At 47.9% G+C, this 26849-nt stretch overlaps 1 protein-coding gene across 2 annotated transcripts in view; it reads right to left on the bottom strand.

Moving 5' to 3' along the window:
- The window catches only part of RAF1 (Raf-1 proto-oncogene, serine/threonine kinase), a 210864-nt gene that overhangs the window by 112022 nt on the left and 71993 nt on the right, over positions 1 to 26849 (bottom strand). For both annotated transcript variants that reach the window (XM_030205309.1, XM_030205308.1), the window contains exon 2: positions 20820 to 21052. In XM_030205309.1, the coding sequence (XP_030061169.1) occupies positions 20820 to 21026 (207 nt within the window). In that variant the 5' untranslated portion in view covers positions 21027 to 21052. The remainder of the gene's footprint in view (positions 1 to 20819; positions 21053 to 26849) is intronic.

Here is a 26849-nt window from a genome sequence, read left to right as displayed (position 1 = left end):
GCGGCCAAGTTACCTACTCTAGGAGGGAGACTTTTTGACCGGTCCAGGATTTCTGCCAACCTCATCCTTGTGCATTATGAGACCTGCAGCATTGATTTCAATGGATAGAATCACAGACTACAACTACTACATTGCTTTTGGATGTAAGTTTAAAAACCGGGACCAGCCAAAATGTCTCACCCTTGGAATGGGTAACTTGGTAGATCTGCAATACCCAACAGTCTAGTGAGTAATTAAAGACTTTACTCCATGAGATAAACCCCTACCCCAACCAAGAAAAAAAATCTCACTAAGTATTTCACCAAACAATTGAATTCTAATAAATGCTGTTTTATAAATTCTGAACTTGCAGTTATTGGCTCCTATGTCTGTAAAGTGAATTACCCTTAGAGTTTTGTATATAATGTTTGCTGTAGCAGAACTGTATATGCTTTGCTAAAAGAATTATCAAAGCCTTTCTATTTCACCCAAGAAGCAAAAGAAATAAAATGGCAACAATATCAATATCAACACATATTTATGTACCACTGCCCTCTCAACAGATCCGGTGCAGTTTACATCATCAAATAAACAGAACAAAAGTAATACAATCTACAATACAGAAGATTCAATTATATCTAACCATAATCAGACTGAGCTCAGGAAAACAGAGTTTATTCACTCAGTAAACCCAAATGGCCACCACTGACAAAGACCAAAAGCCAAATTTCCTCAGGATTCCATTCTGTCAGAGCCTCAGTTGAAAAATTTGGTAGATGGAGGGCCAGGTATTAATGAACAGTTAGGCATCCCATATTGTATTTATGCTGATATACAACTCTTTTTTTTTGTTCCATGTCAAAAGTGATAAGCAAATTCAAGTTGTTCTTAAAGACTGTTGCACCTTGGATGGCAGCTAATAGACTTGCCCTAAATATGAATAGCTTCTGCCAGGTACTTGTGACCTGAATTGGCCACTGTTGGAAGCAGGATACTGAGCTAGATGGACCACTGGTCTGGCCCAGTATGGCTATTATGTTACCAAAACCAACTGTGTTTAGTTGGTCCATCGCTTCTGATGTACCTTTTATTATTCTGGTTTATAATGCACTGATTAATCTGTTGCACCAATCTATAACCTGGGTGTCATCCTCGATTATATGTTAATGATGAAACCACACATTAGGACAATTATAAAAGTCATCCTTCTTTCAAGCTTTGTTTATTAAGTCAACTAAGCTATGTTGCCTGAAAAAATTTGGACAGTCTTGCAAAACGTACTTCCAACCAAGATGGTCTACTGTAATTCACTTTACACGCTCTCTCAGGCTAGTATAAAAGCTCGTCAATCAGTCCAGAATTCCGCTGCTATACTGTCACTGCTTGTTTTTAACACATTATAATTATCTTAAGGCCTTATGTTAGTTACTGGATTTATTACAGGGTAAATTGAAAGTCTTATTTTTGATCCAAACGACTTGAAAAATGATGCAATTATTTGAAATTTTAACATTTTCCAAGTTGTGTCGTTCTCCTTGCAGTGAAGGGATGCAATTGTTGTCTATTCCTTCCTTACGGAAGGTACATTTTTGTGAAGGCCAGGAACTCTTCTTTTTCTATTACAGGCTCATATGAATAGAACATTTTAACTGTTAGTGGCTAACGACAGACAACTGTTTTTAAAAAGTAGTTTAAAACATTTTCTCTGGCATTTTCATGAATTGAAAGATGTCATTTTAATTAGAGGCATGGGTAGGAACCAGTGGTTGATCATGAATGCTTTAGAAATTCAGACTTTTATTTCATGTCTATTATGCTGGCTTGTGTTGTTTTGTTGTATGTATATTTTGGTTGTAATCTGCTTAAATACATGATGAGCGGACTATAACAAAAAATTGTGTCTTATCTGTTAATTTTCTTTCCTTTAGTCCCAGCAGATGAATCCAGAGACTTGTGGGTCATGATCATCTACCAAGCAGGTGGAGTAGAGAACGTTGAATTGCACTATCTCATAGGATGGGATGATCCCTGGCCAGTCAGTATTTCCCATAAAGCAGGAGACAGAAATAAAACATTTCTCCTCCCCCACAGGGAAAGGTAAAATTATGTATAATCATACCTGATAATTTTCTTTCCATTAATCATAGCTGATCAATCCATAGACTGGTGGGTTGTGTCCATCTACCAGCAGGTGGAGATAGAGAGCAAACTTTTGCCTCCCTATATGTGGTCATGTGCTGCCGGAAACTCCTCAGTATGTCGATATCAAAGCTCCATCCGCAGGACTCAGCACTTAGAGAATTACACCCACGAAGGGACACTCTGCCCAGCTCACCACCGCCGAAACGGGGGAGGGGAATTAACCCAGCTCATCCCCACACAAGTGGGGGAGGGGAATCCGTCCAGCTCATCCCCGTGGAGCGGGGGAGGGACACCACACCCGCCGATGCGGGGGGATCTGGCTTATCCTGCAACCGCAACCGCGGGAGGAGCTGACTGACCCTAACACCGCCGAAGCGGGAGGGGTACAAAGCTGCCCTACAGCCGCACGAAGCGGGAGGGAGTGCCGGCAGAATTTTAAGTCTCAATCCAGCCCCGTAAAACGGAGGGGAGAGGAATGCAGCAGCTCACTGTAACACAAACTCGTCTTAACTCTTGAAGAATCCAAGTGAAAAAACTTGAACACGAAGTCTTTCTGAAGTAACTGAAGACTAAACTTGAACCTGAAATGCAACCAGAATAAAAACAGTACAGATATCTGGGAGGGGCTATGGATTGATCAGCTATGATTAATGGAAAGAAAATTATCAGGTATGATTATACATAATTTTACCTTCCATATCATCAAGCTGATCAATCCATAGACTGGTGGGATGTACCGAAGCAGTACTCACCCAGGGCGGGACATTGAAATCCCTGACCTCAACACTGAAGCTCCAAACCGGGCCTCCGCCCGTGCAGCCACAGTCAAACGGTAATGCTTGGAGAATGTATGAGCCGAAGCCCAAGTTGCCGCCTTGCATATCTCTTCCAAGGAGACGGATCCGACCTCTGCCATCGAGGCCGCCTGAGCTCTCGTGGAGTGAGCCTTCAGCTGGATAGGCGGCACCTTCCCCGCGGCCACATAAGCCGCTGCAATGGCTTCCTTGACCCATCTTGCCACTGTAGGCTTAGCAGCCTGCAGACCCTTACGAGGACCTGCAAACAGGACAAACAGATGATCCGATTTCCGGAAATCATTGGTCACTTCCAAGTATCTGATGATGACTCGTCTCACATCCAGATATTTAAGAGCAGAGTACTCCTCTGGGTAGTCCTCCCTACGAAAGGAAGGGAGACAGAGCTGCTGATTCACATGGAAGCGAGAAACAATCTTGGGCAGGAAGGAAGGCACTGTGCGAATAGTCACTCCTGCCTCAGTGAACTGCAGAAAAGGCTCTCGACATGAGAGCGCCTGGAGCTCGGAAACTCTTCTGGCTGAAGTGATAGCCACCAAAAAGACTGCTTTCAACGTCAGGTCTTTCAGAGATGCCCTCGACAAGGGTTCAAAAGGCGGCTTCTGCAATGCTCTTAGTACCAGGTTGAGATTCCACGCAGGCACCACTGAGTGCAGAGGAGGGCGCAGGTGATTAACTCCCTTGAGAAAGCGCACCACATCTGGCTGCGAAGCCAGGGAAGCACCCTTCAGGCAGCCCCTGAAGCAAGCCAGAGCCGCTACCTGGACTTTAAGGGAACTGAGCGACAGGCCTTTCTCCAGACCTTCTTGCAGGAACGCCAACACTGAAGAAATTGGAGCAGTGAAGGGAGAAAGTGAGCCTGCTTCACACCACGCTGCAAAGATACGCCAAACCCTGGCGTAAGCAGTAGAAGTAGAGCGCTTCCTCGCTCTCAGCATAGTGGCGATGACCTTGTCTGAGAAGCCCTTCTTCCTCAGACGCTGCCGCTCAATAGCCAGGCCGTAAGACCAAAGGGGGAGGGATCCTCCATCACCACGGGACCCTGATGTAACAGGCCCTGCTCCACTGGCAGCCGCAGAGGATCGTCGACTGCGAGCCTGATCAAGTCCGCATACCAGGGACGCCTGGGCCAATCCGGACCCACCAGGATTACCCTGCCGGGATGCTTTGCCACCCGGTCTAGCACCCTGCCCAACATGGGCCAGGGCGGGAACACATAGAGAAGCTCTTGTGTCGGCCACTGTTGGAGAAGAGCATCTACTCCCAGGGATCGAGGGTCTCGTCCTCTGCTGAAAAAGCGCGGCACTTGGCAATTGGCCGATGACGCCATCAGATCTAGGCTCGGCTGGCCCCAGCACTTCGTGATGTCCAAGAACGCCTGAGCAGATAGCTGCCACTCTCCGGGCTCCAAGGTATGGCGACTGAGAAAGTCCGCCTTGACATTCATGACTCCGGCAATGTGGGCCGCTGAAAGCTGCTCCAGTTTCGCTTCCGCCCACTGGCAAAGATTCATAGCCTCCTTGGCTAGAGGGGCGCTCTTGGTACCTCCCTGGCGGTTGACATAGGCCACAGCCGTGGCATTGTCCGACAGGACCCGTACAGGCTTCAACACCAGTACCGGGATGAACTCCAAAAGCGCCAACCGAATGGCTCTGAGTTCCAGGAGGTTGATAGACCACTTTGCCTCTGCAGGAGACCAGAGCCCCTGCGCTGTCCTTCCCAAGCAGTGGGCTCCCCAGCCCGACAACGAGGCGTCCGTCGTGACGACAATCCACTCTGGGGTCACCAGAGGCATTCCCGCAGACAACTTGTCTGTCTGCATCCACCAGCTCAGCGCCTTGCGCACTGCTGGGTCCAAGGGAAGGCGCACAGCATAATCCTCCGACATCGGAGTCCAGCGCTGCAACAAAGAGTGTTGAAGTGGTCTCATATGAGCCCTGGCCCAGGGCACAACTTCCATCGTGGCCGTCATAGAGCCCAACAGCTGCACATAGTCCCAAGCCCGAAGGGGAGAGGCTACTAGGAACTGGTCCACCTGAGCCTGAAGTTTGACAATCCGATTGTCTGGCAGGAACACTCTGCCCACTTGGGTGTCGAATCGAACTCCCAGGTACTCCAGGGACTGAGTCGGGCGCAGCTGGCTCTTCTCCCAGTTGATGATCCATCCCAGGGAGCTCAAAAGAGCAACTACCCGGTCCACAGCTTTGCCGCACTCTGCATAAGAGGGGGCTCGGATCAACCAGTCATCCAGATAAGGATGGACTTGTACCCCTTCCTTTCGTAGGAAGGCCGCGATGACCACCATTACTTTGGAAAAGGTCCGCGGAGCAGTAGCCAACCCGAAAGGGAGGGCTCTGAACTGGAAGTGTCGTCCCAGGACTGCAAAACGCAGAAAGCGTTGATGAGGAGGCCAGATGGGAATATGCAGGTACGCTTCCTTGATGTCCAAGGATGCCAGGAACTCTCCTGCCTTCACTGCCGCTATAACAGAGCGGAGAGTCTCCATGCGAAAGTGCCGCACTTTCAAAGCCCGATTGACCCCTTTGAGGTCGAGGATAGGCCGGACAGAACCTCCTTTCTTTGGTACCACAAAGTAAATGGAGTAACGTCCCTTGCCAAGCTGACTTTCTGGCACCGGAACGACCGCGCCCAGGCGGATCAGATTGTCCAAGGTCTGCTGCACTGCCACAGCTTTGACCGGAGACTTGCAGGGAGAGAGTACGAACCCGTTTTTAAGGGTTGGCAGAACTGTAGCTTGTAGCCGTCTCTGATGACTTCCAGCACCCACGCGTCTGAAGTTATTGTGGTCCACTCGCCCAGAAACGAGGACAGCCGTCCTCCAATTTGCACTGGGCCATGGACCAGGACCCCGTCATTGGGTAAGAGACCCTGGGGGAGGACCGGAGGGAGCACCTCCGGGACGGCGGTCTCTGCGAAAAGAATGCTGCTTGGGGGAGTTTTAAATTCCTCTTGAAGGAAGAAGGGGCAGAGGAGCCCGCTTGCCCGGGCGGTACCGACGGGCTTCCTGCAACCGTCCTCTGAAGGTACCGGGACGAGTACTAGCCCGAGCCCTGACCTCTGGTAATTTCTTGCCCTTAGACGTGCCGAGATCGGTCACGATTTTGTCCAGCTCGACCCCAAAGAGCAGCTTGCCTTTAAAAGGCAATCTAGCCAGGCGGGATTTAGAGGCGTGGTCAGCAGACCAATGTTTCAGCCAAAGCCACCGCCGCGCAGAGACTGTCTGAGCCATGCCTTTAGCTGAGGCTCTCAAGACATCATACAGCAAGTCTGCCAAATAGGCTAAGCCCGATTCCAGGGCCGGCCAATCAGCCCTCAAGGAATGATCCGAGGGGGAAGCCCGCTGCACCATAGTCAGGCACGCCCTGGCCACATAGGAGCCGCAAACTGAGGCCTGCAAACTTAAAGCAGCTGCCTCAAAGGACGACCTTAAGGCCGCCTCCAATCTTCTGTCTTGGGCGTCCTTTAGGGCCGTGCCACCTTCCACCGGCAACGCCGTTTTCTTAGTCACCGCAGTGATTAAAGAATCCACGGTAGGCCACAGATAGGCCTCACGTTCACTCACAGCCAAAGGATAGAGGCGGGACATAGCCCTAGCCACTTTAAGGCTCGTTTCCGGGACATCCCATTGAGCCGAAATTAAGGTGTGCATGGCATCATGCACGTGGAAGGTTCTAGGCGGGCGCTTCGTCCCCAGCATAATGGCAGAGCCAACAGGGGCTGAGGGAGAGACGTCCTCCGGAGAGGAAATCTTCAAAGTGTCCATGGCCTGTAACAACAGGTTGGGCAAATCCTCTGGGCTAAAAAGCCGCGCTACAGAGGGGTCATCCGCTCCATCCGAGCGGGGATCCGTCTCCTCCAAGGAATCCACAAAGGACCGTTGGGAGACCTCAGACACGCTGCCCTCATCTACATCGGAGGAGACAAAGTCCTCCAAGGCCTGGAAATCAACCCGAGGGCGTTTACCTCTGGGAACCTCAACCTCTTTACCAGACGAGGGAGCAGGGGCAGCGTTGTGCATGAGGAAGGCCTGATGCAGCAGCAAAACAAACTCGGGGGAGAAACCCCCCAGACTGTGCACTTCCGCAGCCTGGGCAACAGCCCTAGACGCACTCTCAACCGGCGCTCGCAATAGCGGGGGAGAGACATGCTGCGCATCCAAAATGGTGTCCGGCGCGAAACTCCGCGAAGGAGCCGCGCGGGAAGAACGGCTCTTAACTTTAGCCGCTTCTGTGCCGTCGCCCAAATTAAGGGCGTTCATGGCATTAATGTCTCCAACCTCAAGGGCGGCCCAAGAAGAAGCCGTCCGAGCCGCGTGGCCGGTCAAGATGGCGGAGGCGAGGAGCGGGGGATGGGCGTTTATGGCGGGAAAAACCGCCACGCCGGAGGAAGGACCGGGACATTCATCGGTCACGAAACTGTCACCCAACAAGGGCGAATCAGGCTTAAAGACCCCCGCATCCCCTCTAGAAGCGCTCAAGCGACCCGGGGAGCGACCCTTTGCGCCCTCGCCCTCCGACGCCATATGCCATGAGGAGAAGAATTGGGGAACCCCCTGCCCGCTATAAAACGGTAAAAATTACCTGCTGTCCGCTCCGAGTTGTAACGACCTGGTGTCCCAGTGAGTAGCTGCAATAGACGCTTAAATAAACGTCGAAATAAACGCCTTTAAGGACGTTCAAAAATTTTTTTTTTTTTTTAACGGAGCCAGCGGGAGGGGGGAGAAAAGGAGGGACCTGGCACCACCAGGTTTGCACTTGCTCAAAAGAGCCCTCAACCCCAGGCACTCAACAAAACCTAAAAATTAGGCTTGGAGGCCTAGCCAGAGCTGCTGCTGTGTGTGACCACCACCTGCTGAGATAGAGAACATACTGAGGAGTTTCCGGCAGCACATGACCACATATAGGGAGGCAAAAGTTTGCTCTCTATCTCCACCTGCTGGTAGATGGACACAACCCACCAGTCTATGGATTGATCAGCTTGATGATATGGAAGAAAGTGTTAAACCAAGAACTGTAAACACGTAAGCCACTGACAACAGATCATCTAAAATGTAAAAATGCAGCAACAATGGCCAACAGAGAGACCCAACTGGTAAGAACCGCCGTTAAACAGGGTGGAACTCTGGATTCATCTGCTGCAACTAATGAAAGAAAATTACCAGGTAAGACAATTTTTCATTTTTTAGCGTCTGCAGCAGATGAATCCAGAGACTTGAGGAATGTAGCAAAGCAGTCCTGCAGTAGGATGGGAACCTGAAGCTCCTGGGTATAGCACCGATACGCCCAAAAGATGAATCCGACTGAGGAGAGATATCCCAACAGAAGTGTCTGGACAAGGCATCAAGGAAGTGCATAAGTGTTGCCATGCTAGGACAGACTGAAGATCCATCAAGCCCAGAATCCTGTTTCCAACAATGGCCAATCCAGGTTACATGTACCTGGCAAGATCCCAAAACAGTATATGGAAGACCATACCACCCCCACAGGCGTCCTGCATGGATCTCACAGCACCCAGGAAATCATGCCAGCCCAAGTAGAAAGCTCCCAGAATCAGGCCTAAAGGGCATTACTCGTTAGCAAATACCCAAATGCAATAGTCTCCTTGACCCAGCAGTCAGACATGACCTTGGAGTCCGCACTGCCCAAGAGGACGAACAAAAGATCTGACTAACGGAACTTCTTGGGCACTTCAAAACAATGTAGACATACACACTGAATGTCAAGCTCACAGGAACAGAGGATGATTGAGAAGAAAGGGAGAAACCGCCTTAGGAACTACTACTACCACCACTCATTTCTATAGCACTACTAGATGTATGCAGTACTGTACACTGGACATGAAGAGACAGTCCCTGCTCGACTGCTGTCACCAACAAGTGCACCTTAGGCACTGCAAACTTCTCCTCCTCTTCCAGCACCAAAGGACAGAGATGAACCATGGCCCTCCCTACCTACAGGCTCATGTCAGACACACTCCACTCTGCGGTAACCAGGTCCTGAATGTGCAGGTGCTTGGGGAACACCTTGGACGGGCTCCTGAGGCTCCTTATAAGACCAGTCGCCTGACTACCTGCCAGAACCCCCCCAAGTGTTCTTCTATGAAGAGCACTGTTAATGTCTCAGAAATCAAGGAGCCTAACTCCTCCCACTCAAACAGTCGGAGCACCCAAGGGTCATCCCTCTCCCCCAGAGGGAGCTCACTTTCCTCCAAAGGCTCTGACAGAGAAGGCCCCTCCGTGCAGACAGATGCGACTTCTGACTGAAGCGAGACCCAAAACCAAGTCTTCAAGGAGTCACCTACCAGATCCATCCAAGATCTCATGGGGACTTGTGGGAGAACCCTGCCCCCTCTCTCACAGGAGCTGCTGGGCCCGCTAGAGGAGAAACTCCCTTACTTCAGCAAATATGCCTGGTGGAGCAGGAGAATAAATTCCAGAGAGAAAAGCAGGCCCTGACACCCCCCCCCCCCCCCCAAAGAGACCACCATCTCGTCAGCTGCCTGCACAGGAGCCTAATGTTCTGCAGAAAATAAAATGTCTGCTGTTCCCGCCTTTCACTTAGGCAAGGCACCAAGACGCTGTACCAGGGACCCGGAGCTGGAAGAATCCAGCTGGTGTTACATAGTTCACCCCACGGGCACAATCCACAAATCACCCCCGCCACTCAGAATAATCAGCCTGCACACCACGCAGCAGCCCAAGGAAGAACGCCACCCCTGCAAGAGCAGCAGCATTTTATGCCCATGGTGGGGGCATAAAACACACGGGAAAGCACATGGTGCACTGCGCTATACACCCACTCGTCAGACCAGATCTGAACTCTCCCAAAACGTTTTTTTTTAAGCCAGAGCACAGTACCAACAAAGAGTGAAACGTTATTTGCAGCACCGACACACAGCGCTCCCAACAATGTCCAGAGGCCCAACACATATCAGGGAAGACTCACCGCTCTGGGTCCACGTTCCAAGAGCTACAGCCACACCTCTCCCTGCAAAAGCAGGGCACAGCACCAGGACTGGCCTACCTAAACTCACTGTTGCTTTTTTTTTTTTTCCCGGCTGGTTGCTGAGAAGGCTCTCACACAAAGGAGATAGGGGGAAGGGCATTACACCCCAGACGGAAAGCACGACAGGGACCTAGCACTACTAGGTATATCAGCCCAACTGTTCACTATGCTCAACTGTGACCCAGCTGACCAATTGGACCAGGAGCTAAGGCCTCAGAACCAGAGAGAGAGAGTCTGTCTATTCACCTGCTAGAGATTGAAGATACTAAAGAACTGGGCTGTTAAGCAGGGAGCTATGCAGTGGCATAGCTACGTGGGGCCTGAGGGGGCCTGGGCCCCCGTAGATTTCAGTCGGGACCCCCCTCCCGGCGAACCTGCCCCCGCCTACCTTCCATTTTGCTGGCGGGGGACCCCACTCCCCGCCAGCCGACGTCATCTCCGACCGTTCTGCTGCAGAGAAAAGTCTTCTTCCTTGCATGCTGACGTCGGACGTCAGACTCTGAGAACAGTTCTGTTCTCCGAGTCTGACGTCCTGCACGTACAACGTCGTACAACGGTCGGAGAGGACGTCGGCTGGCGGGGAGTGGGGTCCCCCGCCAGCAAAATGGAAGGTAGGCGGGGGAGGGTTCGCAGCGGGAGGGGGGGGCTAAAATGTGCCCCCTCCCCTCGAGCTCTGGACCCCCCTCCCACGGAAGTCTGGCTACGCCCCTGGAGCTATGTAGTAATGCTCAGTTCTGTATTCTCTATCTCCACCTGCTGGTCGATGGACATGACTACCCATACGTCCTGTAATAGTGGGAAGTAACATAATGGAAATATTGTTAATACATGCATACATACAGTAAAACCGTGTTCTCAATACTTGGTGAAGAAAGATTCACAATCCAAGTTTCACAAAGCAATTTGTTTTTATTTTGTTTTTAGTTTTTAAAGTATTAGTATATGCTTCTGAACTCTTACAATATTTCAAATGGGAGGAACCCACATGCAGCTGGATGGCCTTTGCAAAACTACAGCTCGTATTGTTTTTTTTCTTTCCCCCGTTTGTCTTCATTCTAATGTACATCCCTGATTTATTCACAGCAACATGTGTTTTCTGTCCAAATCAATCCATGAAGATCTGTACAGCTTCAGATCCATGAACTCTCAAAGCTAAAATAAAATCTGGCATTTAACTTTGGTCTCCAACAACAAAACTGCAGAAAACAAGTCATTAATGCTAGAACATTCACTTAAGCCTAGACATAGAAATTGACCAAGAAATGTAATGAAACTGTATACGTTTTAGATCAACTACTTCCAGGTTGGGGCTGATTCCAATACAAAAGATATGCTACATAGAATACTTAAGGCAAGCTATTGTGGATTACAGGAGGGTGGAGTGGAGTGAACAGATCTGCAGTCACTCCTAGTTAAAAGAGAAAGGGACTGGGACTTCATATTACCGCCTTTTTGTGGTTACAATCAAAGCGTTTACATTACATATTACATACAGGTACTTATTTTGTACCTGGGGCAATAGACGGTTAAGTGACTTGCCCAGAGTAAAAGAAAGACAACTTGCAAGGTCATTCCAAATTCCATTCACCAAAACAGAATCCTCATTCCAAATATAGGCTTGCTTGTCTTTCCTTCTATTACACCATTTATTGGTCTACGTGTTTGTAATATACTTGCATTCATTTAAAAGTATTTATATACTAAATTCATTCAATGCAGTTTCACAATCCTCAAAACACAAGCACAAAAATGCGAATACATAGAATCATCAATATAAAAAAGCATTTACTAATTCCCTAATTGTCAACTGTGTCCCATCCACCTAAATTGCCTCTATTATCCTTACCTCAGAAAATTAACCAAATGTTTTTGTTTTTATAATTTAAAAATACTGCACACACGTAAATGTAGGTCAAAGTTTTTGTGTCATCTTTAAAAGTGGAACAGTACTATGCTGACACCTATACAAATATATTTTTTAATTTTTTGGTATTTTTTAATTTGTAAAAATTTAGTATCGCCATTCACATAAAAATTATACCATCAAAGCAGTTTACAAATATATTAAAATCAGCCTAACATGCGAGGAATCCCCTCATTTACTAAATGCACTTGGCTGAGAAAATGTTAATTTTAGAGTACTACTCAGGGCCTATAGCACACAAAGACAACTATATAAAGCAGGTGGTCTTTCCTCTTCCATATGTCAGAAATGCTCTGGAAACCGAAACACCTTTGCCCATGCCCTGAGCAATGTAGTAAAGTGCAGATATTTGGTCACAGTTGACAATACATAGTACACACATTAGGTATCTCAGGGATTGGATGGGTGCATCAATTTTTATTGGCTAAACCGGTCGTCTTCAGAGGCCAGGGGAAATACAGTACTGTTGTTGTGGAAAATAGCGCTAGTGGCGAGGAAATGTATAATGCAACACTGGTTGTCCCAAAAGTTTCCAACTTTTTGGCACTGGAGAAATCTGGGAACCTTTTTTTTTTTTTTTTTTTTTTTTAAACACTTTGCATCCTAGAGACCATAACCTAATATCAAGTACCCTGTAAGCTTGACATTTCTATGGGGGGTTCTAAATTTAAGGATGAATGTTTCGTCACATAAGTCTTTGGGTGAGGACCAAGGAATAAAGTTCCACCATTGAAAAGATTATTCAAGGGGGGAGGGGGAAGAGAAGGAAGGGGTGGAGGTCTACTATGGGGGAATAAAAGGGGTCTATATTCTGGGTGACACTATTTTTTGTACCTTTTATTGTTTTGTTATCTGTTGACAGCCACTAATAAAATTTGTTTAAACTAAAATCTGCCTAACAACTAAAACAAAAACACATAGACACTAAAGGAAAGGGATCAAACAACAAAACAATTTTATCCAAACACAAATAAGAAACAAAAACACATAAGGGAACTTCTCCAAAAAGAAAAAAAAAATTCCTCTTCCCAAATCAACATACATTAGTTTAACAGAAAAGATTTTGCACCAACCATAATTCCAGGGGAAGTTTATACTATAAGTAGGGACCACTGATGAAAACACTGCCTGGCCATTTTTGCAATTTCATTCAACAGCAACCAGGAATTTTCAGAAGAGCAGCTTGACTAAGACCATATCAGTTGATATCATCACATAGTTCCTACCAATCAGAATCCTATAAATCAGTGTCAATATCTTGAAATAAATTCTTCCCTAGATCAGGAGAAAGTGCAACTGCTGTTAACGCATCCCTTACTGACTCCCTCCTGGCACATCCCATAAACACCCTCACTGCCATTAGAGGAAACTGAAACCAGGGCTTTCAGTTACAACCAAAATCAAATCTACGGCCAAAATTTGGTGCTCGGTTTTGGCCAGAATTAAAGCCAAAAACAAAATTGTAAACCCCCTCCGCCCCAAGTCCGTCCACCCAGGCCAGCCTCTCCCCAACAGAAAATCTATTCCACTGGGACACTCACCAACTCCGTAATCCCCCACTCCCTATAGCCTATTTTCCAAAATCCCTGGTGGCCTTTAGGTGAGGGCTTGAGGGGTGTGGGAGGAGGGACTAGCCCAGGCTTGTGGTGGGGGTGGTAGCACCACCACCATCATAGGCACAGATTGGTCACAGAGGCAGGGAGTTTCAGACGAAAACGCAGTGCTATTGTAGGACCAGGCCCAAACCCAAACTTAAGATTTTAGGCCGGTTTCAGTGATGAATCCGAAGTTCTGTTGGCCTCTGCCTGCCATTAAAGCCCTTGAAAAACTAGGATGTGCACAAGGTCATTTATAAGAATCTGTGTATGTCAAGACTGTACATTCCTGGAGCTGAAGGAGGAATGGGTCTCATAGAAATAGATTATACCTATCAAGCTACTATCATAGGCCTCCACATTTAACAGCATCATCAGCTCTCAAACAATAAAAGGTGTTGAAATATGAAATAAAACTTCCAGAATCCAATTCCATTATTAAATGTGGAAAAGCGTTCCAGCAAGTAGAAGGAATGGGTAAAAATCCACAGTACCAAAAGGGAAGAAAGCAACAGAATTTGGGAAGGAAGAGGAGTGGTAAATGCTTAACTACAGGATATAAAGAAGTTCTTTTACTACGGTGCGCTGAAAAATGAGCTGTTCTAGTGTAGGCACATGTTTTGGGGGTATGCAGATCCATTTTTCAGCGTGCCTGTAAAAAAAGGCCTTTTTAAAATTTTTGCTGAAAATGGATGTGTGGCAAAATTTAAATTGGCACTCGTCTATTTTGGGTCTGAGACCTTACCACCACCCACTGACTTAGCAGTAAGGTCTCACGCGGTAACCCTGCAGTAATCATCTACGCACACAGAAGGGAAAATTAGGTTCTTACCTTGGTAATTTTCTTTCCTTTAGTCATAGCAGATGAATCCATTATGAATGGGTTGTGTCCACCTACCAGCAGGGGGAGATAGCACTGAAAAACCATAGTGCCTCTTGGCCAGCTAGCTCCATCTGCCTATCAGTATTTGAAGCTTCCAAAGTAGTGTTACACCGCAAAGTAGAATAACATGAACTTTCCTCACAGCAAACAAACGCCCCAGAACAGGAGCAGTAATTCAAAGGAGGGACGAACTCAACCTCCTGTAACAGAACAGAAATCCTGAAGACTGTTTTCCAACTTCTCCCAATGAGGGAACATATCTACAGGAAAAACTGAACCCAAAACAGCATTAATCAATCAATCACATCAATCAATCAGGGAGGGCTCATGGATTCATCTGCTATGACTAAAGGAAAGAAAATTACCAAGGTAAGAACCTAATTTTCCCTTCCTTGTCATCAAGCAGATGAATCCATTATGAATGGGATGTATCAAAGCAATCCCTAGATAGGGTGGGAACAGGCCACACCACGTGCTAGCACTTGTGCTCCAAAATGCGCATCCCTCCTGGCAGCCACATCCAGCCTGTAATGTCGGGCAAATGAGAGCTTAGACGCCCAGGTCACTGCACTGCATATCTCTTGAAGAGAGAATGTTCCAGTTTCAGCCTAAGAAGAGGAAATCGCTCTTGTGGAATGTGCCTTAAAGGCTTCAAGCAGAGGCCGGCCAGACAGCAAATACGCTGAAAAAATAGCTTCTTTGAGCCAACGAGACAGAATAGCTTTAGACGCTGGAGACCCTCTGTGAGGACCTGACAACAAAACAAAAAGGTGATCAGAGGTCCTGAAAGCATTTGACATGCGCAGATATTGCAACAGAGCCCTTGGCACATCCAGAAGGTGCAATTGCCCAAAAGATTCCGGAAACTCCTCTCTAGAAAAAAAGGGCAAGAAAATAGGCTGGTTTAGGTGAAACGCTGAAACCACCTTAGGCAGGAAGGCACAATATGTACCATAACTCTGGACTCTGAGAATTGCAGAAATGGGTCTCGACAGGACAGCGCCTGGAGCTCAGACACCCGTCTCGCCGATGTAATGGCCACCAAAAAGACCGTCTTTAGGGTCAAATCCTTCTCCGAAGCTCGCCTAAGCGGCTCGAAGGGCGAACACTGAAGGGCCTTTAAAACTAACCCCAGCTTCCAGGCTGGACACGGAGCCCGAACGGGAGGATGGAGCCGAAGCACCCCTCTAAGAAACCATGCCACATCCGGATAAGCAGCCAGGGAGAGGCCAGCCACCTTCCCCCGAAAACATGCTAAGGCTGCCACTTGAACACACAGGGAATTACAGGCCAAGCCTTTTTTGTACACCATCCTGCAAAACGTCAAGTATCGGCGAGACAGAAGCCCGCATGGGTGTAATCGCTTTAGCAGCACACCAAGCCTCAAACTGGCACCAAATCCGAGCATAGGCAACCGAAGTGGAACGCTTGCGGGCCTGAAGGAGAGTGGAGATGACCTTGTTGGAATAGCCCTTGTCTCTCAATTGCGCCCTCTCAATAGCCATGCCATAAGACCAAAGCGGCAGGCGTCCTCCATGGTTACAAGCCCCTGTGACAACAGGTTCGGTACCAGAGGCAAAGGAAGGGGACCCTCCACCAGCATCCACCGGAGGTCCGTATACCACGGCCGCCTGGGCCAATCCAGGGCAATGAGAACCACCTCTCCTTGATGTAGCCGAATCCGCAGGAGTACTCGCCTTATCAAGGACCATGGAGGGAACACATACAGGAGGCCCTGAGGCCAGGGTTGAGCCAAGGCATCCAATCCCGCCGAGCGAAGATCTCTCCGTCTGCTGTAAAAGCACGGGACTTTGGCATTTGCGCTTGACGCCATAAGATCGGCTACGGGCATCCCCCATTTGGCACAGATCTGAAGGAACACTTCGTCTGCCAGTTCCCACTCCATTGGGTCGATTTGATGCCTGCTCAGATAATCGGCTTGCACGTTGCTCTGACTTGCAATGTGAACTGCTGACAGAAACTGCAGATGTAGCTCAGCCCAGTGGCAAATCTGCGCGACCTGTGCGGCCAGTGCTCTGCACTGAGTGCCACCTTGTCGATTTATGTAGGCCACTGCTGTCGTATTGTCCAACAGAACTCTGACAGCCAATCCTTCCAGGGTCAAGTGAAAGGCCAGAAGCGCCTGGAATATCGCTTTCAACTCCAAGCGATTGATGGACCACTCTGAATCCTCGGGTGTCCAGAGACCCTGGGCATGCCTTCCCTGGCATGAGCTCCCCAGCCCTGCAGGCTGGCATCTGGTTACCACCAGGCACCAATCAGGAAGCGCTAGCGGCATTCCTCGCCGCAGCATGCTTTCAGAGCCATACTCCATACTGAGCCGGGCCGCAGAGAGCCACGTGAATCTATGCTGGTAATCCTGAGATATTGGAGACCATTGTTGAAGCAGGGAACACTGCAGAGGTCTCAGGTGCGCTCTCACCCATGGCACCACTTCCAAGGTGGCCGTCATCGACCCCAACAGCTGGACTATGTCCCAAGCTCGTGGGCGAGGCATCCTCAGGAGCAGACGGACCCGATTTTGAAGCTTGCACCGCCTTTGCTCGGGTAGAAAGACAAACCCTGAGGCTGTGTCGAACCAGACCCCCAAATATTCTAGAGATTGAGAAGGGGTCAGGTGACCTTTGGGTATATTGACGGCCCAGCCCAGAGATTGAAGTACTGAGACCACTCTGGCTGTTACATGATGACTCTCTTCTGCAGAGTCTGCTCTGATGAGCCAGTCGTTGAGGTAAGGGTAACCCGGATACCCTCTCGCCTGAGAAAGGCAGCTGCTACCACCATTACCTTGGAAAAGGTTCGGGGAGCTGTGGCGAGCCAAAATGCAAGGCCCGAAACTGGAAATGTTTTCCCAACACCGCAAACAGGAGAAACCATTGGTGCGGGGGCCAAATAGGAATGTGCAAGTAAGCTTCTTTCAGGTCCAGAGACGTGAGAAACTCTCTTGGCTGTACCACTGCAATGACGGAGCGCAGGGTTTCCATGCGAAAATGCCGCACTCTTAGTGACTTGTTGACTTCCTTTAAGTCGAGGATGGGCCGAAAAGACCCTCCTTTTCGTGGCACCACAAAATAAATGGAGTAACGACCGTAGCCGATCTTAGCGGGAGGCACAGGGACCACCGTCCCGAGGTGCAACAAACCTTGCAAGGTCTCCTCTACCACTGCCCGTTTGACGGCAGAGCCGCATCGGGACTCCACAAACACGTCTCTCACTGGGGCATTGAATTCTAATTTAGTGGGAAAATGTGGGGTATAAGCAACCCATAAATAAATAATCTGTAGCCATCTCTGATCAGGTTCAAAACCCACTGATCTGAGGTAATTGACCCATTCCTCGAGAAAGAGGGAAAGACGTCCTCCCACTGCAGGAATCGAGGAGTGGGCTGGCGCACCATCATTGAGAGGGTCGTCCATGAACTCCAGGCCTTGAGCTGGCTGCTGCGGAACGTTTGTCCGAGCAAAAGGAGTTCCTCTGCTGAAAGTGGGTGCGTGAAGTAAACCCAGCAGAATGCCCCGGGCGGTACCTTCTAGCTTCACGGAAGCGAGGTCTGGAAGAGGAGGGAACCGCCTGACCCTTGGAAGAAGGCCGCAGCCTATCCTCGGGTAAGCGCTGGGGTTTAGCATCCCCCAGGCCCTTGACAATTTTCTCCAACTGCTAACCAAATAGAAGGCCCTGGAAGGGCAATTTCAACACCTTTGTTTAGAGGCCATGTCAGCCGCCCAATGTCGTAGCCATAGAAGGCAGCGAGCTGCCACCGCCACAGCCATCTGTTTAGCCGAAGCTCTGACCAGGTCATAGAGGGCGTCAGACAAAAAATGACAAGGCTGACTCCATCCGCGGTGCCACCTCCACAAGGGGCTCCACTCCATCCCCGGGCTGTTCCACTGCCTGTTGCAACCAAGTGAGGCAGGCACGAACAGCATAACAACTGCACACAGATGCCCTTAAGGCTAGGACTGAAATCTCAAAGGACCGATTGCTGATTCCAGACATCGGTCCTGCATGTCCTTCAGGGTGACCCCTCCCTCTACTGGGAGGGTAGTCTTTTTTGTCACAGCCGTGACTTGGGCATCCACTTTAGGCACGGCCAAGCGTGCCAAGTGCTCCTCACTGAGAGGGTATAAGTGCCCCATTGCCCTGGCAACTTTCAAAGGCCCCTCAGGGTCAGCCCATTGAGCTGAAATAAGCTCTTGGATGGAGTCATGCAAAGGAAAGGCTTGAGGAGGCTTCTTAGTGCTTGCCATCCTTGGATTACCAGAGGAGGCCGCCCATCACAGGATCTTCAATAGAGAGGGCCTGTAAGGCATCAGAAATAAGCGCTGGCAGCTCCTCGCGGTGGAAAATCCTAACTGCAGTGCGATCATCTGGATCCAGTGGCAATCCTACACCTTCCTCTGGCTCTTCGGACCACGAAGGCCTGCCAGACCCCTCAGAATCCCCACAGCTCGACCACGGGGGGAGGGGGGGGGAAGAGGGGTATGCCACTCTCTAAGGGGGAATTTACCCTTCTGCGCTTGTCTTGCGGCCAACCGTCTGAGGAAAAAAATGCCTGACGGCAATCCCGGGCCGGTCTCCACCGGAGGGGAACCAGGTAGCAACGCAGAGTCAGACATCTGCGGCAGAGCTCTTTTTAACATGAACGCTTTATGTAAAAGCAACACAAACTCAGGGGAGAAAGGCTCAGCCTGGCCTCCCAGTTCCAATCCGGGGTAAGCAGCTCCTCTGGTAGCCTCCATCCGAGGCTCCCCGACCGCCTCAGACCCCTTCCGCTCCTGCAGGGGTCGAGCCCTGCGGCGCATCCAAGATGCCGCCCGCTGCCAGCTCCACCGAGCGGGAAGAAACATCGCTCGCCATGCTCTGGCCGGCCCTGACATCTGCATAGCACGATTTACAGAGCCCCGCTGCGGATCTGCGCTTCCCACAACATGAACAGCGCTTAACAACCTCCACAGCCATCCTGCGAAAAATTTCAAAATGGCGGATTTGCGCCAAAAACATCCCGATCGCGGGCCCTCCCCGGAGGAGCTACAAGACTCTCTTACTTCACCAGACCGAGTCACAGAGCGCCGGTCACGCTGCACAGACAGAAGGAAGCCTCAGAATAGCAGCGCTAACAAGCGCGTCGCGTTTTTTTTTTTTTTTCAACACTGTGAGGAAAGTTAGAGGCAACAGCTACAGAGGCACTCCAGAGGTCCTGGAGAGTGGGAAATGCAGGGAAAGGACGAACCAATGTGCCTGCATCCACATAGAAGAGTGTGGGAAATGCAGGGAAAGGACAAACCAATGTGCCTGCATCCACATAGAAGAGTGTGGGAAAGGCAGGGAAAGGACAAACCAATGTGCCTGCATCCACATAGAAGAGTGTGGGAAAGGCAAGGACAGGGCAAACCAATATGCCTGCATCCACATAGGAGGAAGGGTAAGGCAGGGGAAGGGCTAACCTATGTGCCTTTAAAGTGAAGCTGCAATAGCCACAACACCCCTGCTACAACTGGCAAAAGCCCAGGAGCCACCCCAGGCAGATTTCTGAAGGAGCTGAATAAGCTGCGTCCAACCCTGCTGAGGAGATAGAGAATACTGAGAGGCAGATGGAGCTAGCTGGTCAAGAGGCACTATGGTTTTCAGTGCTCTCTATCTCCCCCTGCTGGTAGGTGGACACAACCCATTTGTAATGGATTCATCTGCTTGATAAGGAAAAAGATACTTGTCTGAACACAAAACTAGTAGAGGCCTCTTTAGTCTAAGGAGGCAGCAGATGTTGCTGTATGCTCCCATATAGACTGCCTGGGACAGAAGTAATTGCAATGGGCAAACGTTCTCACCAACACCTAGCAATGGACAACATGTGCTTTCCAATCTAGTTTTAAAGTGCATAGATGACCACCATCTGAAGGTATATCTAGCTGATCCTAAGTTCTCCTATATTGGTGCACCACACCCATATATAGTTTTTATTTTATTCTATAAGCTGCAGTACTTTTGCTCAATTGGCAAATGTCATCTTTACATCCTACAGCTCAACAAGGGGAAAGGGAAATGGGACTTGATATACCGCCTTTCTGGGGTTTTTCAACTACATTCAAAGGGGTTTACATATATTCGGGTACTTATTTTGTACCAATATATGGTGGTGATCTCCATAAAGCAAACCCAGGCATAGGTAATATACACAATTTATAAATGCAGGAATAAGCTGGTGTGATTAATCTGTAAATCTATACTAAACAAAACAACACGCCAGTCAAAATAGCCAATCACCAAGTGATACTGTATTTAGGAGAAAACCCCTCAGAACATGTCCTAGGTTTACAACATGGCTATTTTGACTGGCGTGTTTTTTTGTTTAGTATAGGTAATATACAGTTCAAATATAAAGTCTTTAAAGTTTGATGTATGGCTTACTAATAATCAATCAAAGGTTTTGGGACCTACCACTGTACGTTGTTTGTTAGGTAAATACACCCGAATGGTACTACTTGTCTTGGAGGCATCTGCGAGTTTTCCATCATCAGACGCTCGACGCTGATAGCCGAACTGCTGCACAATGGTGGGAGACATGCAATTAGGTCCATCAAAGACAGAATCCTTAAGTCCAAACCCATTGCTCAGTGTCTTCCAGGCTCCCTGAAAATGATCCATGGACAACTTCTAAAGAACACAAAAATCTATGAAAAACAAAAAAGAAAAAAAAAAAAACATTATTTTCAAAATAAAATTGCAAAGTACAAAATTAAACTGCTTCTTTACTTGAGTCCCTAAATGATTCAATTCCATAAATTTAGCAGCAATTATTTTAGCAATTTATTAAGATTGACAATATCAAGTTTTAAAATAAATATTTAATAAGCATAATCATATTTCAATACAAATTACTTTAGCAATTTATTAAGATTGACAATATCAAGTTTTAAAATAAATATTTAATAAGCATAATCATATTTCAATACAAATTACTTTAGCAATTTATTAAGATTGACAATATCAAGTTTTAAAATAAATATTTAATAAGCATAATCATATTTCAATACAAATTACTTTGATATTAATCTAAGTTCCCCTCAGAAATACTATGTTGTTCACCTTCCACTTAAATTGTAGAAATAGACAAAATTGTGTTAAGGTTCCCTATTTGTAGATATATAAAAAGCTACTTTCACTGATCTATTGATGAAAAAAACACCTGTAAATAGCGGCAAAGTAACTGATCGTAAAAAGCAGGATTAATAAATCAAACATTTCTCCCTGCTCAAAGAAATGAGGTGTAAATCTCACCTAGCAAAACTATGCACAAGCAGCCAAATCAAGAAACCTAAGCAGAGAAACAGACTGAACTGATAGCACCAACCTTGCAAAAGGGTGGGACTCTGGATTTGTTTGCTGTGACTAAAGGAAAGAAAAATTTCAGGTTAAGAAATTTTTTTTCTTCTTTTTCATCAGCAGCAGACGAATCTAGAGACTTGTGGGATGTAGCAAATCAGTTTGTAATAAAGGTGGGAACCAGACAACCTAGAGAAAGCACCAACACTCCAAAAGGATGCCTTAGACTTAGCCACAACCATCAAATCGGACAAGATCTGGAAAACGCATTACAAGCACCATGTAGGAGACCTTCATAGAAGAAAATGAAGAGGAGATAGGCGCAGAGGACATAAGCCCAAGCAATAAGTGCTCGACTCCAGCAAACTATGGCTGCATTTGAGGCTGCACTGCCCCAACTAGGGGCCCACCAACAGCAGGAAGGGAGACTACACACCGACATCCATTGGTGCTTTGAAGGTACCGTGATGTAAAGCAACAGATAGGAACTCCTAGGATGATTTTCCTCCCAAAGAATGGAGGAAACAACGGCTGTAATAGAAATGGAAATGCAGATACCGCCATAGGCAACATAAGTACATAAGTACATAAGTAGTGCCATACTGGGAAAGACCAAAGGTCCATCTAGCCCAGCATCCTGTCACCGACAGTGGCCAATCCAGGTCAAGGGCACCTGGCACGCTCCCCAAACGTAAAAACATTCCAGACAAGTTATACCTAAAAATGAGGAATTTTTCCAGTCCATTTAATAGCGGTCTATGGACTTGTCCTTTAGGAATCTATCTAACCCCTTTTTAAACTCCGTCAAGCTAACCGCCCGTACCACGTTCTCCGGCAATGAATTCCAGAGTCTAATTACACGTTGGGTGAAGAAAAATTTTCTCCGATTCGTTTTAAATTTACCACACTGTAGCTTCAACTCATGCCCTCTAGTCCTAGTATTTTTGGATAGCGTGAACAGTCGCTTCACATCCACCCGATCCATTCCACTCATTATTTTATACACTTCTATCATATCTCCCCTCAGCCGTCTCTTCTCCAAGCTGAAAAGCCCTAGCCTTCTCAGCCTCTCTTCATAGGAAAGTCGTCCCATCCCCACTATCATTTTCGTCGCCCTTCGCTGTACCTTTTCCAATTCTACTATATCTTTTTTGAGATACGGAGACCAGTACTGAACACAATACTCCAGGTGGCAGACTGTACTGATAGAAATGGAAATGCGGACCTCCATAGGCAACAATGAAAGACTGTGCTGAGAGAATCACCCTCGACTCCGAGACACAAATAAGGAATCTGCACAGAACATGGTCAGGATTTCGAATTAGCGATTAAACCAAGCAAAAAAAATGCCATGCTGGAGTCATGCTGACCATGCAGACATGGAGCCAGTTCGAGCATGAAGGCACACAGAAGAACTCTGACATAAGACAGGGATGATTCTGTCGCACAACAGGGCTGAGGACCAGGATAGGATGAGACTGTGCCCAAGGCTTGAGTCAAGCAGAACCCTATAGTCAGTCACAGAATGAGCTGAAATATGATGCCAACTAGCATAGAAAGGGTTGAGCTGTGCATTACAGAGCACCAGAGGTGCACTCCCCAGCTAGAACAGTCTCCCTAACCAAGTAGTAAGTCACAGATGACAAGGATGAGACAAATCCAAGAGTTAGATATAGAACAGCAATTAAGCTGTTGTACACATTCAGACAGGTGAACTTCCACCTCCATGAATGGTGAAGACTCCTCATTCAGTACTACTACTACTATTTAGCATTTCTATAGCGCTACAAGGCATAAGCAGCGCTGCACAAACATAGAAGAAAGACGGTCCCTGCTCAAAGAGCTTACAATCTAATAGACAAAAAATAAATAAAGTAAGCAAATCAAATCAATTAATGTGAACGGGAAGGAAGAGAAGAGGGTAGGTGGAGGCAAGTGGTTACGAGTCAAAAGCAATGTTAAAGAGGTGGGCTTTCAGTCTAGATTTAAAGGTGGCCAAGGATGGGGCAAGACGTAGGGGCTCAGGAAGTTTATTCCAGGCGTAGGGTGCAGCGAGACAGAAGGCGCGAAGTCTGGAGTTGGCAGTAGTGGAGAAGGGAACAGATAAGAAGGATTTATCCATGGAGCGGAGTGCACGGGAAGGGGTGTAGGGAAGGACGAGTGTGGAGAGATACTGGGGAGCAGCAGAGTGAGTACATTTATAGGTTAGTAGAAGAAGTTTGAACAGGATGCGAAAACGGATAGGGAGCCAGTGAAGGGTCTTGAGGAGAGGGGTAGTATGAGTAAAGCGACCCTGGCGGAAGATGAGACGGGCAGCAGAGTTTTGAACCGACTGGAGAGGTGACTAAGTGGGAGGCCAGCAAGAAGCAGATTGCAGTAGTCTAAACGAGAGGTGACAAGGGTGTGGATGAGGGTTTTGGTAGATGCTCGGAAAGAAAGGGGCGGATTTTACGGATGTTGTAAAGAAAGAAACGACAGGTCTTGGCAATCTGCTGGATATGAGCAGAGAAGGAGAGAGAAGAGTCAAAGATGACCCCAAGGTTTCGAGCTGAGGAGACAGGAAGAATGAGAGAGCCATCAACAGAAATAGAAAACGGGGGGAGCGGGGAGGTGGGTTTGGGGGAGGAAATGAGAAGCTCGGTTTTGGTCATATTTAATTTCAGGTGGCGTTGAGACATCCAGGCAGCAATGTCCGACAAGCACGCTGAAACTTTGGTTTGGATGCAAGGTGAGATATCAGGGGTAGAAAGGTAGATTTGGGAGTCATCAGCATAGAGATGGTAGGAAAAGCCATGGGATGAGATTAATGAACCAAGGGAAGAAGTGTAGATAGAAAAGAGGAGGGGACCAAGAACAGAACCCTGAGGTACGCCGACAGGCAGAGGGATAGAAGTAGAAGAGGATCCACCAGAGTGAACACTAAAGGTGCGGAGGGAGAGGTAGGAAGAGAACCAGGAAAGGACAGAGCCCTGGAATCCAAGTGAGGACAGGGTATCGAGAAGTATGCTGTGATCGACTGTCAAAAGCAGCGGAAAGATCAAGAAGAATGAGGATGGAATATTGACCTCTGGATTTAGCCAGTAATAGGTCATTGGAGACTTAGCCACAACCATTAAATCGGACAAGATCTGGAAAACGCATTACAAGCACCATGTAGGAGACCTTCATAGAAGGAAATGAAGAGGAGATAGGCGCAGAGAACATAAGCCCAAGCAATAAGTGCTCGACTTCAGCTGTGCCCAGATCCAAAAACAGAGCTGCATCCTAGAGCCAGACAAGGAGCAGAGTTCCATAAATCAGAGATGGAACTGAACTATGCATCCAGAGAGACAGAACTTTGGACAACTAAAAGGATGACGCTATAAGGCATAACCAGAGAAGGGCAATCCACTTCCTGCAATGAAACCTTGCCTTGCGCTCAGAAGAGTTAGGCATACATGCAGAAAAGAAGCAGTGTCCCAAAACCCAGAAGAAAGTTGTGTTTCATAGACAGAGCTAACTGTCCTGGAGTGATACAGAAGCAGCAGCAATGGAACTGTGCCCCAAAGACACAGGCTTTCATGTTCAGAGTCAGGACTAGGGCTATGTTTCACACACACACACAAAAGGAGAGGTTTGTTCCCCATTCAGATATGGAGCCGTTCCAATCGATAGGGTGGAAACTGGGAATGGTATCCCAAGAAAGAACTGAATGGAGACTGGGACCTGCAAAACATAAGTGGACCACGCTAGATATGGTGATGTGGCCAAAAGGAAGCCAAAACCATGCTCCACAGCCAAATAGCAGGAAGCACAGCATGAAGAAAGGGAAAACCGTGCTATACAGACAGTGATGGAGCTGCACTCCACATATGCCAATGGAAAAGGCTCAACAACCATGAAAGAGCTGAATTCTACTGATACCATAGAGCAGTTGTTCTCTGTCATCAACAGATGGGAGGTGTGTCACTGAAAATTTGACAAACAGCATGCTTGTGCTTTTAACAACCATGTGTGCTGCAGGTTGGGGGAGAGTTGAGAACCAGGAAGTTGGGTACTTGACATCTCCATAACTGGTCCCTACATCTTTCATTAGCCCCAAATGAAAATGTTTCAGGTCATCCCTCTCTTCCACCCTAGCAGTAACCACCAATGCATCTATATTTCCCTTTCAGCAACAATTCAATGATAAATAGGGTTTTTCCCTTTGTTCAGCTGAAAACTGTAGTTTAGTGTGTCACACATATAAATATTGTCAGTGTCACAACAGAAGAAAGATTGAGAACAATTATGATAGAGCCACGAGCTAGCCAGACAGCTGAAACTGTCACTGTGAGGCAAAAGCCGACAATGGCCACAGGAACTGCTGGAAGCCAACACAGTTGGAGCTGCTAACAGTGAAGGAGTGCCTGCAGATGCAAAAAGACACAACCACGCCACCTGCCCAGCCGAGAGAGGGTACTCAAGACAGCGAAACCTGGCAATATGCAGTGGGCAGCAAGGCCAGGCAGTCTGCTAGGCCCCAAACAGGAGGATGCCAGAACAGCAGCCATGAAGAGGCCGGTGATGGTGCCACATATTGTCTTCGGTTGATCAGCAACAAAAAAACAGAAGGCTGCAACCTTTAAGTCACCCATGAGGCATCCCACCTGGCACCTACTCCAAGCCACAAGACTACAGTAGACCAAAGGCCAATAGTACAAGCACTAAATAATCTGAAGGGCAATCGCTCATGCTGGAACAGCACCAAGGTGGCTAAAGGTGCAGAGAGGTGAGAGGTGGAAATGCCACCACATGCTGAAGTCAAAGTCTGCATCTGCAAATGCATTCGGGAGCTGAAGGCTGACAATACCGAAAGAGACTGAAAAACATGGCGGACAACCAGGAGTCTAACGCTTCCTATGCCGCATGGAATCGCCTCCTTAGCAAGGCCATGACGGGATGCAGATATGCCCCAAAAGCAGCCACTGCAGCAGTGCACCACTAGATGCTCATGCAGACATGAGCCACCAGCCACCCCCACAGCAGAGAGGAGAAAAATGGTCAAGCATTAGGAAGGAGAAAAAACTGTCTAAAAGTGGCATAGAGCTGCAGCTACCAAAAAAAAAAAAGGAACCCTGTAATCCAATACCTGAAATAAACGCTCCTGCAAGCGCGGGCACAATC

Source organism: Microcaecilia unicolor, chromosome 6 (genome assembly GCF_901765095.1).
Source record: "Microcaecilia unicolor chromosome 6, aMicUni1.1, whole genome shotgun sequence".
Lineage (NCBI taxonomy): Eukaryota > Metazoa > Chordata > Amphibia > Gymnophiona > Siphonopidae > Microcaecilia > Microcaecilia unicolor.
This window is presented reverse-complemented; position numbering and strand designations above follow the sequence as displayed.